General features: G+C 49.0%; 1 protein-coding gene across 2 annotated transcripts in view; it reads left to right on the top strand.

Moving 5' to 3' along the window:
* Window positions 1-14,323, top strand: part of THRB (thyroid hormone receptor beta) — a 225,430-nt gene that overhangs the window by 204,426 nt on the left and 6,681 nt on the right. For both annotated transcript variants that reach the window (XM_007468062.1, XM_007468061.1), the window contains 2 exons: window positions 1,364-1,569; window positions 10,336-10,482. In XM_007468062.1, the coding sequence (XP_007468124.1) occupies window positions 1,364-1,569; window positions 10,336-10,482 (353 nt within the window). The remainder of the gene's footprint in view (window positions 1-1,363; window positions 1,570-10,335; window positions 10,483-14,323) is intronic.

The raw sequence follows: 14,323 nt of genomic DNA, 5'->3' as shown, positions 1-14,323 counted from the left end.
TCCCTACCAGGTCGCGGCTTCCTCAAGAAATGGCCCTAGGACAGTGATATTGTAGGACCACAGTCAGGGGTCCTGGGTCTTGCCTTGGCTCTGCCATGAACTTGCTGTGTGACTTTAAGGAAGTCATGATCTCCTTCCTCCTCTGTGAAGGAGGGAGTTGCACTAGATAAGAGCTGAGGACCCTCCATTGGTAAAACCCTATGACTCTGTAGTACGAAACCTGAGTCTTTCCATGCCACTGAGGGCTACTGAGAGTCTGGTGAAATGGTTTCGTTTTGGAAATTAACCACAGAAATATAGGTTTCTTGTTACCTGCCCTTCTTATTTCCCTTTTGCATGAATGATAAAAGTCGTGGCTCTACTTCCTGAGCATGTATAGTGCGTTATCACACTGATACCCTGCAAAGTGGGTATTATTGATCCGATTTTTTTTAAGATTTTTTTTTTTGAGGTAGATCATTTTAAAAGTCTTTATTGAATTTGTTACAATATTGCTTCTGTTTTATGTTTTGGATTTTGGGCCGCGAGGCATGTGGGATCTTAGCTCCCCAACCAGGGATGGAACCCGCAACCCCTGCATTGGAAAGAGAAGTCTTAACCACTTAGACTGCCAGGGAAGTCCCTTGATCGGATTTTATGTGGGAAGAAATGAAAGCTCAGAGAGCCTCAGTAACCTGCCAAAGGTCACACAGCTAGAATGTGGTAATATAGGGATTCAAACCCGAGTCTTTCTAGATTCCAAAGCCTGGGCTCTTTAATCACCTTTGAGGGTTGACCAGGTAGAGAGAAATGCAAAGTGAGTGCCTGTGAGGCCTGTGCTAGGCCCCGCCATACTCCAATCAGCCTTCAGGAAACGAATGAAGAGTTAGACTCCTTTTTCCTTTGAGGAAGGGATCGCCAGCCTCTGTTTACTGCCCAAGAACTGTCCGAACCTGCAGTTCTTCTTAGTAAGAGCCATTTGCGGGGCGGAGGGAAGGAACAGAAACCCTAAGAGTGAATTCAGACGACTGGCTAGACAGACACACCTGTGAACCTATAGGTAGGATGGGCTTTACCTGTCTCTGGTTCATTCTTATCTAGGGCCCCCCCCCCCACTCTGTGGGGCTGAGATGCCCAGTGTCCAGCCCCCATCCCCCCCACCCCGCCCCCATCTTTGTTCTAGAAAGCTGGCTAGGCATCGGGAGTTTGGTGCTGGGGCTAGTGGTGGAAGATGGCTCTCGTCCATAGCAGTTTGCTGCCAAGGGAGAAATGGCCCAGGGTGACCCCCGCAGGCTCCCTGAGCGGGCTGTGCAGCGGCCCGAGCCCCCGCGGGGTCTGCCAGGTGTCTGGGGAGTGTCTGTTCTGTGTCCCTCCCCGCCCCCAGTGGTCCTGGACGACAGCAAGCGTCTGGCCAAGAGGAAGCTGATCGAGGAGAACCGGGAAAAGAGGCGGCGGGAGGAGCTGCAGAGATCCATCGGTCACAAGCCCGAGCCCACCGACCAGGAGTGGGAGCTCATCAAGACCGTCACCGAGGCCCACGTGGCCACCAACGCCCAAGGCAGCCACTGGAAGCAGAAGCGGAAGTTCCTGGTAAGGCCCCGCCCCTTCCGCTTCCACTTCCACCTCTGCGCGATCCGTTTGGTCCTCGGAATCCGGGATGCTGCTGGACTCGCTGCGTCTGATTGACTGGAGTAGAGTGCAGAGGCGGGACATAAACCCAGGTCTGTCTGACCTTCTCCTGCCTGGGAGTCACTGAATTCTAAGGCACTTATCTCTTTGCTTTTGCTGTAAGGGCAGCCCTGGATCAACTAATTAGCAAAATTCTTTACCTGCTAGCTTTCCCTTTTTATACCTATTTCTTCCTTCAGATGCCCATTTATATACATACCTAGTCCCCTAAACTCACTCCAAAATATCCCCTTTAGACTCACCCCTAGAATGAAGTGACTCATATCTCAAACATATTTTTGTGCCAACAGAAGCCAAAATGGTGAGTTTAAAATAAATCATCTCGCGTCCAGGAGGACAGTGGGAATGGGGAGAAGGGATGGGGGAGGGGAGTGTAAAGAAAAACAGGCCTTTCCAGACCCTTGGAATAGCAATGTTTGATGTTTTTTATAAAAACCAACCATCGTGAAAGTCCTTCCTTCTATTTCTTCTTTGGACTTCACAGCGCTTTGGGGTAGGTAGGCTGGAATCACTATCCCCGTTTCGAAGGTACACAAACCAAGCCTTCAGTGTCTCTCCCAAAGGTCACAATGCCAGAAAGTGGCTAGGCCAGGCCCAAAGGCCAACTCACGTCTGTTGTCCCCAGTTCCCAGATGGACCACCCGTCCCACCACCAGCTGGTGTTTGGCCATCTCGGAGACTGACCCAGCTCTTAGTTTATGACATGAAGCTTTATGAGGACCTCACTCAGTCCCAGCATCGGATATTCTGTGGGTCTGTTTGTATCTCCCGGGTAGGTGAGGGCACCCCTCATCTGAACAAAGAGATATAGGCTGTCATTGTCTTCACGCCTCAACGCCACCACTATAATGGGCTAGCTTTTTGTTTGGTTTGGTTTGGTTTGGTTTGGTTGGTTTCATGAAGATGGTATAACAACAACCTTAAAGGAAATTTTTGGAAAGAAAAAGCTTACCCATAATCCACCTGCCCTCCAATAATTACCTCCATTGTTGTTAACGAGCGGCTTCTAACACACTTTGTTGATGGCAGCCACTAACAGTTAAGTTAGGAGACACTTGGACGGCCCTGGCCAAGTGACCGGTACCAGTGTAAGTGCTTTCCAGATATTAACTCCCTATGTCAACCAACCTATGTAGGTAGATGTGGTTAATATCTCCATTTTACAAACGGAGACAAAGAAGTTAAGGAGATCTACCCTCAATCCCCCAGCTAGTAAGCAGTGGTGATGGACACAACCCAGCTCCAGGATCCATGCTCTTAACCACCACACTATGCAGCGTGGTTGAAACGTGTGGTATCTTTTCAGCAGGGTGACTGCCAATAAATTCTTTCCTCCCTGTCTTCATGGCCCATTGTCTCCCACGGAGAGGTGGAGTGTATTCCTCTCTTCCCTTGAGGCTGGGCTGGGCTGTGATTCCTTGAAGCAATGGATTTGGGCAGAGCGACTTCTAAGGCTGAGTTATAAGAAGGCTTGCAGTTCTACACTGGTTATGTTGGAGAGGGACGCCATCTGGTCTCTCTGAGGGAAGCCAACTGCCATGTAACAAAAAGCCCAACTACCTTGAGGCCACCATGCTGTGAGGAAGCTCAAGCCAGCCATTTGGAGAGATTCCCAACCAGCCCAGGCACCAGAAATGTGAGTAAGAAATGTCACCTGCAGGTGACACCAGACTCTGCTGCCATTTCATGAGGGACCCCCAAGTGAGAACCACCCAGCTGAGCCCATCAATCCACAGAACTCTGAGAGATAGTGAAAATTTGTTGTTTACAGCCACTAAGTTTTGGGGAGGTTTGTTACACAGCAGTAGATAACCAGAATAGAGCCCAGTAAATATCTGTGTAACAAACCATCCAGTTCCATGGGCCCATCCTCAGAAACAGCACAACTAAGCCCTGTCTTAGCCACTTGACACATTTACGCACATCCCCTGCAGCAGGGTGACTCTGAGTATTTATGCTCAGGATAAAAAGTTTACGCTTTTGCGGGGTGAATTATTCCTGCAAGGACATTAAGAGTCCTTCATTAGGGACTTTCCTGGTAGTACAGTTGTTAAGACTTCACCTTCCAAAGCAGGGGGTGCGGGTTCAATCCCTGGTCGGGGAGCTAAGATCCCACATGCCCCCCGGCCAAAACACCGAAACATAAAACAGAAGCAATATCGTAACCAATTCAATAAAGTCTTTAAAAATGGTCCACATCAAAAAAATCTCTAACAACAACAACAAAAAAAAAACAACAATCCTTCATTAAAGACAGCTTTGCTACGTGGTATCCATGTCCTGAACTGGCTTCTGCACATTCAGATTTGCATTTCTCATGTGGCCAATACCACTTTTTTTTTGCTTACAACACTGCTACGTATATTATTTCATTTATTTTTATGTGATGATTGCCCATCTTGTTCTGGAAAAGAATTTGAGGAGGCCTCTTATGTTAATAATAGTGTGGCAGTGTCATAAGGGATTAAAAATTATACGTTGTCATAAAAGCTCGACGTATTCATTTATCTGGCATGCGGGCAAGGAGCTTACTTCCCCAAAGGAGCTTCTTCATCGTTTTTTACCCGAAGACCAGGACGCAAGTCATAAACAGAGATGGATGGTTGGGCCGGGGTTTCAAATCCATACGCCTGTGAAAATGAGTCACTGGCAAGTGAGGAACGTCTGCAAAAGCCATATGCAGATTTTCACAGTAATTCTACAGCCACTCTTCAAAAGTACTTCCAAAAACATTTAAGTCATCCTCCAAAATCCACTCAAATCTCTGATGGTGCAGAAGCGCCGATTCCTGTGTGGTGGCAGTGGTGATGGAAAGTAGGTGTGGACTGAGAGGGGGGCAAGAGGCCGGTGGTGGTGAACAAGGGAAAGCAGAGTCTCTCCACCAAGGCAGCTCACATCTGCGCTCCCAGATGTGGAAGACACTGGACTGGAGTAAACCCCGTACAGCGACAGTATTGTCTGTTGAACACGGTGTTGTTTTTACCTGCCAGACTTCTTGGACTCCCTAATCAATAGAAATTGATCAGAAGCCAGATAAGGAGCTCAGGCAAGGCTTTATTGGGGTCCCTGCTGCAGCAGGGGGGGAGCGAGAACAAGCAGCAGGTGCCCTTGCTAGCTCCCTGGGGGGAGTGGGGGGCGAGCTGGTTCCTTATATGAGGGGAGGGGAGGGGCAGGGCCAGGGGTGGGACCAGAGGGATGTCCTAGGTGGTCTGCCCACCCCTTGGTGGTGTTGAGTGCAAGGAGCATGCCCAGTACTGTGCTTTTGCTCCCGGCTCTTCAGAAGTGGCAGGTGGGGTTTTTTGGGGGGTCTTTTTGTTTCGTCTTGTCCATAATTTGCCGCAACTGCACATGTACGCAGTTATTTTAGTCCCTTATAGTTTCTTTGTATTTTCTTGCGGGAGGAGACGTTTGTCCGGGTGCAAGCCCTGCAGCCAAGGGTCCCAGGTCCCAGGTCCCAGCCTGTCTCCTTATTACGCTGCTCCCTTAGTTCACATGCAAAGGTATGGCTTTGGGTGGATTTTTCACCAGGTATAAAATGTGACCATCAGAACCAGGGTGGGCCTGCCCCACTTTCCCCCTGGCAGAGCTACTGTCTGATGACACAAATTCTCAATAATAGCCTCAGAAAAGGGGCATAAGCAGAAGGGTGATGCAGGATGGGTGATTTGACCACGTGTGGTCATAAAATAAGTGCAATCAAGCCAGGAAGGCTTCTGTCACCCAAAATGATTATAATTACATCAGAAGAAGGCAGCGTAGTCTAGTAGTTATGTGCATAGAAATTGGAACCAGACAGCCTGAGTTTGTTGCTTTTTAATTATGTGACTTTGGGTAAGTTACTTCCCATCTCTAAGTCTCGGTTGCCTTTATGCCTTTATCAATGGTGTAAAAGTAATAGATAGAAGTGCTTGGCATGTCGTTAACAAGCTCCTATGGAGTTACAGTGTGCATCATCCCTGCACCACCACCCGTACCATCCTGTCCCTGCTTTCCCCAGGAAAAGGCCCAAGGCCCAGGGACCTCTCATCACCATTTGTTCCCCATCACAAAGGTGCGGGGAGACACAATGTGATCACTCAAAGGAAGAGTCTCGTCTGGCCCCATCGCCTCTGCATGTGCCAGAGACCCCAGCCAGGAAGCCCTCAGCTCTGAGACAGCCACTTGCAAAGGGGTCAACTCGTAGCACTTCCTACTCACCTTGAACAATTCTGATGCAACAAAGCACAAAGCCCCAGTTCGTCTCGATTTGTGTCATACCAGCCACCTCTAGTGCTGAGCTAGGGTTGAAGCCCACACCTGCATACACCCCTGAATCTCTCCTTCTATAGGTCCCCCCCTCCACTGCCCCAGAGGATACGTGCTGGATTCCTTATTGACCTTCACCCCATCTCCAGTCCATCAGAAACCCCTGCCCTGGGCTCCCTAGATATGTCTCCAAGTCCCACTTTTCTCCATCTCTCCTGCTGCCCCCGTGGTCCAGCCCACTTCATCTCCTGCCCAAACCACTGCTGCTGTTCTCCCGCCTCTTCCTCGGCAACCACATCCCTTCTCCACTAGAACCATAAATTTCGTCATGCTGCTCCCCTGTTTAAAAGCCCTTCAGCAGTGCCCCATGGTATTTAAAATGTGCCCATCTCCCCTCCATGGCCCTGAAGGCCCATCACGATGGGACCCTTGCTGCCCCTCCATCCTTTATCTCATGCCACCTCTGGGCCTAACCACACGGGCCTCCTTTCTGACCTTGGGACTTTGCACTGGGTTTGCCCTCTGCCTAAAATGTCCTCTGCATCTGTGGAAGGCTGCCTTCTTGACATTCTGCAAGTTAAAGCTCACACATCACTTCTCAAAGGGGCCTGGCTGACCACCCTACCTCCTGAGCCCCAAGTATTATTAAGTCATCTCCAGTCTTATCACAAACTAAAATTCTTCCATGAGAGTATTCTTTTCATTTATTGTCTGTCTGCCTTCACTGTATGAAGGTTTCTTGAGGATACACTGTTAATTGCTGTCACCTCAGCATCTCGAACAAGGCCTGACCCCATAGTAGTTGCTCAATAAACATTGGTTGAGTGCATATATAAACACAGGTTTATTCACTCCCTCAATCCTCCACCATTTGGCCCACTGCCGTCTACACAGTAGACAGATACTCAAGGCATATCTCCCCACCTTGAGAAGTTCATATCTTAGATGTGTACCTGCATAACTACAATAAAAGTAATAGTAATAAGTGCCTAGATGCCAGATGAGTGGTTACATGGGCCACCAGGTGTATTCAAATGAGGTAGAATCATTTCCCACTGAGGCCATCTGAGAGGGCTTCGAGGAGAAGATAGAATTGGAAGTGGGTGGGATTTGGAATTGGCAGAGATGAGACAGAAGTGAGGACTCTGAAGAAAGCAAAAGTCCAGAAGGAAGGCCGCCCCGAGATGGAAAAGCATGAATCAAGTTGTGGCAGAGACGGGAAGAGGCAGGCAGGGCAGGCTCCGGAGGTCCATTAGGGCCCCCTGCCCACCCCTTTGAGCAGCTCAAGCACTTTGATCCACAGAGGCAAAAAGCAGCTTCCCCACAGTCCCCAGTGGTGAGCCTGCAAGCCTCACCTATCCTCAGCCTCCGAGTTTGATCTCATGTGCATAAACACACATGTGTGTGTGAGCACACGTGTTCAGGGAGTGCACTATAGGCTACTAGCTGTAAGAAGCTATCCAGTAGATTCAATTGTGCCAAATATTGGTACTCTATTATTTTTAACATCTTCCAAATATTTTAGCAAATAATGTGTTGTCCTTATGGGTAAAAAACCTTCAGGGAAGTCACAAACAAGCTCAACTTTAATTGTATTTCCTGATGTGTTAACTTGGGTCAATTCATATATTTTTCCTTTTCAGCCTCTAAGTTTTTACCGACATGAGTTTTCAAAAACAAGCATCCATATTAGTGTGGGGGGCGAGGGTGTGGGAAGAGGGTAGGACAGGAAGAAGGAACTCTGCTCTATTGGTAATAAAGCTCCAGGCTCACCCCAGACGGTCGTTGCAAACAACCTCGATCATCCTGGCTGGAGCTCAAATCTCCTGGAACCAGCAGACGCCACACCAAGCTCCTATATGTTTTTTTCTAGTATCCAAGACCTATTATGGATATAAAGCTTAATAATGTAATAGAAGGCTTTTACTTTGTATGTGTTTTTACTTCTAGCAATTGTATTTTCCATTAAATACCCAAAGGCTTAAAAGTAAATTTTTTTCCTACTCTGATATTTATCAACAGGAAAGCTTGTGAGGTTGTTACATTTGGGCATTTAATTTTAGTTAAAATTGTCATATTTCCTTGTATAATTTCCCTCCTATTTTTCAAACCTTTAGAGGTATCACAGACGGTGATTCATATGCCCCACAGACTCACAGATTAAATGGAAACTATTAACATCCATAGTAAGCCGCTGAAGACCATTCCAGGCCAAAGCTATGTTATTAAAATATTTTTATTTCTTAAAAAGTTCACCCTACATGTGTGTGTGTGTACACCTCCCTACCTTTTTAATGTGTGACCATGTTCCTTTTATCAGTTGATCTTCATAAGAGAGCCGTACAGTAGACACGCAGGTGAGACAGGCCGCACTTTGGGGTGGCAGGGATTAGGAAGACCAGCAAGGAGGTCTGAAGGATGCCAGAAGTAGCAGTGACCAAACTTCACTGTGTATCAGAATCACGCCCAGACTTTCTGTGTACCTTTTCCCGTAGCTCAGTCTGTGTGAGAAAGACAGAGAGACAGACAGAGAGAGAGAGAGAGTGAGAGAAGCTGTACATGTGATTATTCCATCAATTCCGTCTGCACCCGGAGAACCAGTAGCCTTCCTAGGCTTTGCCATGCCAGCAGCTGCCCCAAAATATCGTCATTGATTCTGAAACAAGACGTAAACCAGCTTTCTTTCCCATCCACTCACTGCCCCCAAAACAAACAATAAAAAAAGTAAAATAAAATAAACAGAAGAATTCCAAAAAGGTCAATGCTGCCAGCATTTGTTATGTAATAGATTTAAAAGTCCTTCCCCAGGCTGTACCCACAACTTTGACCACACTTTGGAGGGCCTGGGCTGTTCCTGTTGACCCTGGTGCCCTGGCAACGAGAGTGAAAGAATCATCCTTGCTTTTCTTCTGAGGAACCCACTTCCCATTCCTCTTCCCCCATCTCCCCTGTTACTGCTAAAACTTAGACGTGAGCAGTAACAGGGGAGATGGGGGAAGAGGAATGGGAAGTGGGTTCCTCAGTGCGTGGTTCTCAAAGTGTGGGCTTAGACCAGAAGCATCAGTGCCCTAGGAAGTTGTTGTTAGGAACTCAGATTCTCTAACAGAGACCTACTAAATTGGAAAGCCTGGGGGGTCATTCTGATGCACAGAAAAGTCTGGGGACCTTGGAGGCAGGCCACGGTCTTGTCACCAGCGGTGCGCTCACCAGCCATTCAGTGGTGACGGCTCAGCAGGCTCACAGAGCCAGTACCCGCTGCCCTCTCTGCCCCGCTTCCCACGCCTCCCACCCTGCTGCCTGGTTCCTGCATGTGCACCGTGACTCTAGGCAAAGAGGGTCACCGTCGGGCAGGGTAGGGTCCTCTGATCCCATCACAACTTCCTGGAAGACCAGCAATCAGTCCTGGCCTCAGGGGACCGTCTTTAACCTCCCTGGGTGCTCCTTTGCCCACCTGCCTGTCGGGAATTGGGTGAGAACCCCCTGAGGCAGTCACTGTCATCACAAGGACCAGTAAGGGTGACTGGGAGGACTGTCCCTGGCAGGGAGCAGTGCTGACAACAGCAGATAGTGGAGAGGCCACAGCATGGCGGTCACTGGACAGCAGGCCAAGGAGCTGGAAGGCCCCAGTGGACATGGGGGCCTGGCGTGTGCACAGCGCCTGAGGGCTTGCGCACGTGATGCTCCTGCACCAGTAGGTCTGGGGAGGGGGCCAGGATTCTACGTTTCCAGCAAGTCTCCAGATGACACCCAAGCTGCTGACACCCACCCTGTGAGCAGCAAGGCGATGGATGGTTGCGAACAAGGGCAGAGAAGTCGTACTAGTAAATTCTCCACTCTGCCCTCCAGTTTGCCCAGTGTACACAGCCCAGCCCCTGGAGGCGACCCAAAGCAGAGGGCTTCCCCCAGCCCACGGAGGCCTCCTCCAGCTGGCGTGTGGAGGGCTCGAGCCAAGCAAAAGGCATCAGAAGCAAGAACGACGCCCCCGGGTGCTGTGGGCCAGACCTCCCCATCCCTGCCCACGCCGCGCCCACCTCCCACAGAAAGGCACCCTCCAGAGTGCGCCGTGCTCTGAAGACGGCGCCCAGAGCCCCCAGAGCATAGGTCACCTTTTTGCACTCAGAAGCAGAACCCAAATTCCTGTTGTTCCTCCCTCTCTCCCTCTTTCTCTCTCTCTCACTTTCTCTTTCTTTCTACAGCAACAATCCTGTGACCATGATCACTGGGGGCCTTTGAAAGCAATGGCCAGGACAGGTATCTTTGCTCAGAGAACTAAAGGACATGAAAACTGTAGGGTCTGTTAACAAAAGATGCAGAAAGTGTACAGTGTCAGTTCAGAAGAGATTTTCTGCCGCGTGAGAACCGTGATCCGTGATCCATGATCCCTTCGATGTCTCCATTTAAATTTTCTTTGTCTCACCTCAGCCAGAAGACATTGGACAAGCGCCAATAGTAAACGCCCCAGAAGGTGGAAAGGTCGACTTGGAAGCCTTCAGCCATTTTACAAAAATCATCACACCAGCAATTACCAGAGTGGTGGATTTTGCCAAAAAGTTGCCTATGTTTTGTGAGGTGAGGAGATTGCTTTTCCTTCATTCTTTCTCATTATAGTTTCCTCTATCTCCAGGAATACTGACTATGACGTGTAATTTAATACTAATTAGTCCGGGCTTAGGCATACGAAAGCCATGGCAGTACAGAACGGCAGTGCACTGTTTCGTGCGCCTCCCCACCTTCTCTGTTGGGTCGTCATCCATTAGCTTGTCCACATGAGGTCGACAAAGAGCCTCTCGACCTGCCTGGCTCCAGGCGCAGGAAAACATGACAGCCATCACTCCATCAGTCAGCACCTGTGATGTCCCGGTTGCCACGCCCAGGTCTGCCACATTAAATCCAGTCCTGCTAACAGATCAGCAGGATAGCGCTAATTAACCCCATTTCACAGATGGGGAAAATTAAGATCAAAGAGATGAATTTCACCCACTCAAAGCGAGGCCGTGGTTCTTTTGAGTCTCCAACTGTATTATTTCCACTACATATCCCAGCAAGATGGCTGTGTGGTGGTTTCTTCATCCTCAAGGACAGGTGAAATGACCCTCACAGAGCAAGGATCTTAAAATCTCCTTAAGTCTTCCCTCTTAGAAGCTCACCCTTTCTTGCCCCACCTTCAGGGCACACTGAAGAGCTCACCCACCAGAGCTCATAGACTTTCCTCGGGACACTTCATCCCAACTGTAGCCGTCCTACCATGTGGGAGCTGAGGGCACGGGCTCTGCAGGGGCAAGCATCCTTGATTAGTTATCAGATGTCTTCAAGCCTTGGTTATCTCATCTTTAAAACAGGAGTCAGAGTAAGATCTACCTCTTAGAACTATTAGGAGGCTTCAATGGGATAATTTATGGGTAGTGCCTGGGTCATAAATGTTCCATAAATTTCAGCTGTGAATTCTGCTGTTCTTTCATCTATTACATTACCATTCTGTCTCTAATCATCTTTTTTCTTTTAATCAAATGGAACTGATGATGTTTTCCGGAGAATCTTCCCCTTCGAAAAACCCCACCGAGGGCCAATCTGTTGCTCTTCAGACCTCCAAGAGGTCCCAGAAAGATCTCGAACAGAGAGGGCCACGTCCTGCCCCCGGCCCCTTATGGAAGCTACCTGAGTGCCAGGGAACCTAGTCTCCCCCAGAAGGAGGCTTAGTGTCCTCACCTGGAATGACCCCATCCCACCGTGGCCTCCAGTTCACGTGCGTCTGAGTTTGCAATCAAGGGAGCCCGCTAGGATCCTGAGAGACCTCAGACCCTGATAGGGACCCTTCTCGTGGCCATTTCTGAGCCTGCACAGAAGCCATACCCGGAAGGACAGAGCAGTGGGCTTCAGGACGCAGGGATCTATCTGGTCGTAGGCCTCGCTGAGACAGAGTGTTTGCCTCCCGGTCACCCCTGGCCGCAGGGTGCTGGGGGCCAGGCACCACGCGGGCCGCCAGCAGCCGCATGGTGGGGACCACTCGTACCCACCCCAGGGGAGCCGGCGAGCCCTGGACGAGGAACTGTGACTTCTATCTGTATTTGGTGTGCTTTTCCATGCCTCTGACCATTTTTTTTAAATTAACATCTATTAAAGTTTTGGAGGCTGTTACAGAAATCATACGTATTCATTGGAGACCGACACAGCACAATAAGGGCAACGATTCATGGTAACACCACCAGGAGATAAACTGCTGACATTTTGGAGCGTAGTTCCTTTTCTCAAATCTGTGTGTATACACACGTACATATATACACACACATACATATATGGAATATGTTAATATAGTTTGTACCATAATGAACGTTCTACTTAGGAAACTACCTTTTCAAACTTTTTACTAAAGAGTAAGGGGCACATATCATAAGGGTGCAGGTCAATGAATTGTCACAGACCTAACACACCCGCGTAACCAGCACCAAGATAAAGAAACAGATCACTGCCAGCACCCTGGTGTCTAATGCCTTAACTTTCTACCCTCAGCTGTAGAACATAACATTTAAGTATTCTCTCATGAAATAATATTGCTTAACTCTATAGTTAATTACTTTTTAAATTGTTACACAATTTTTAAAGGTTGCTCTCCATTTACAGTTATTACAAAATATGGCTCTATTCCCCGTGTTGTACAATACACCCTTGAGCCATCTTATACTCAATAGGTTGTATCTCCCCCTCCCCTCCCCACTGCTGGTAACCACGAGACAAAATAATATTTAATGACCACATAGTATGCTAAGGAATAGCTCTCCCATAATTTAGGTTATCTGCTGTTACAGGATCTTTAGCTCACATCCAGTTTTTCACTAATATAAATATTCTGCAGCGAGCATCCTGGTACCTATGCCCAGTTCACAAAGCTGCCTATTTCCTAAGGGCAAATCCTAGAAGCGGAATTTAAGGACCTTGGCTACACCTCTTAGGGCTCTGGATACGTGTTGCCAAGTTGCCCTCTAGAAAGTGTGTACCCTCTCGCGGCTGTGCCGTGGACGCCGGCTTCCTCTGACTCCAGGTACCATCTTTCGTCTCTGTGCACTGGGTTGAGTTTGTTTCCCTGGACCTCTCTTGGTCCTCTCTCTCCGGGCTGTGCCCTCTTTTCTCAGTCCCTAGTGTCTGGAAAGAACTCCGTTGAGTTTGCTAGCTCTGCAACTTGAGCTAGCCTATCAGTCCTGTGTTCCCCTTTGAATACCCACCAGAAAATGTTTTTCAGAAAATGTAAAGCTCGTGGAAACCGGCCTCTGAGAGATATGTCAGTTAAAGAAAGAAAAGAAGCCTTCGCCACCACCAGCCACAAACACGCCGTGCACTTATGTCCTTGGCAAGGCTGAGGGCTCAGCACGCAACTTTTCAAGCATGAGTTGCGGCGAGCTTCTCCCTCCAAGTTTCCCTTAGGAATTTACGTCTGCTTCAAAGTCATGATTTCATCTCTCTTTCAACCCTGATATTTGGTAGTCTCCAAACTGAAAAAAAACGTGGGCGGGCGGCTACTGTGACAGCAGAGATGCGTACGTTTCTGGTGTTTGTGGCCTCCTGAGGGCCTTTACCCTTTGACACCCTCTTTGGAACGCCAAAGAGGGAAATGAACTGTGGACGCCCTGAGCTACCTGTGGAGTGGGCCGGAGACCCCAGGTGGCCTCGGGGACCAGGAGTTTCGTGCCAGAGGCAATCTGACGCGTCTGCTGTTCAAACCGCACTCGCAATAGTTTTCTGCTAAGATCTATGCCAGCCTGCCAACCGAGGGCTTCGAAAGATCTGACGTCACTGCGGGCAGAGCTGCCAAAAGCGCACATAAGAATCACTTGTTAGAGTGCAGGGCACTGGCATCCCTGCCAATCAACCAGAGTGACGCTCTCCCAGGAGCCAGGCAGAGTCTATGGGAGGCCCCTGCCTCTCTGCCTGGCAGGCCCTTTCTGGAGCGTTCTCACAATGGAAGTATTTTGGCAGGGGACTAAGAGATTGTTTGCCCACACGTGGAAACAGGCCTCAGCAGGATCCTGCAAACCCCTCTTAAAGGAAAAGGCGTCTGGCCTAGTTTTTAAACCGTTGGTGATCCTTGACAAATCCTTATTCTGCTTTTATTGAAATTTTAACTCTTAGACAGTTTTCAAACGAAAACTTCTAGTTCATCTATAATTAGACTTGGCTACAAAGATGGGGCCTGCCCAAGTCTGCATACTTTGTGACAGCTTAAAAAAAAAGAAAACAGGGCCTCCCTGGTGGCGCAGTGGTTGGGAGTCCGCCTGCCGATGCGGGGGATACGGGTTCGTGCCCCGGTACGGGGGGATCCCATGTGCCGTGGAGCGGCTGGGCCCGTGAGCCATGGGCGCTGAGCTTGCGCGTCCGACAACGGGAGAGGCCACGACAGTGAGAGGCCCACATATCGCAA

Source organism: Lipotes vexillifer, unplaced genomic scaffold (assembly GCF_000442215.2).
Source record: "Lipotes vexillifer unplaced genomic scaffold, Lipotes_vexillifer_v1.1 scaffold937, whole genome shotgun sequence".
Lineage (NCBI taxonomy): Eukaryota > Metazoa > Chordata > Mammalia > Artiodactyla > Lipotidae > Lipotes > Lipotes vexillifer.
Note: the sequence above shows the minus strand (reverse complement) of the source record. Positions and strands in the feature narration are given on the sequence as shown.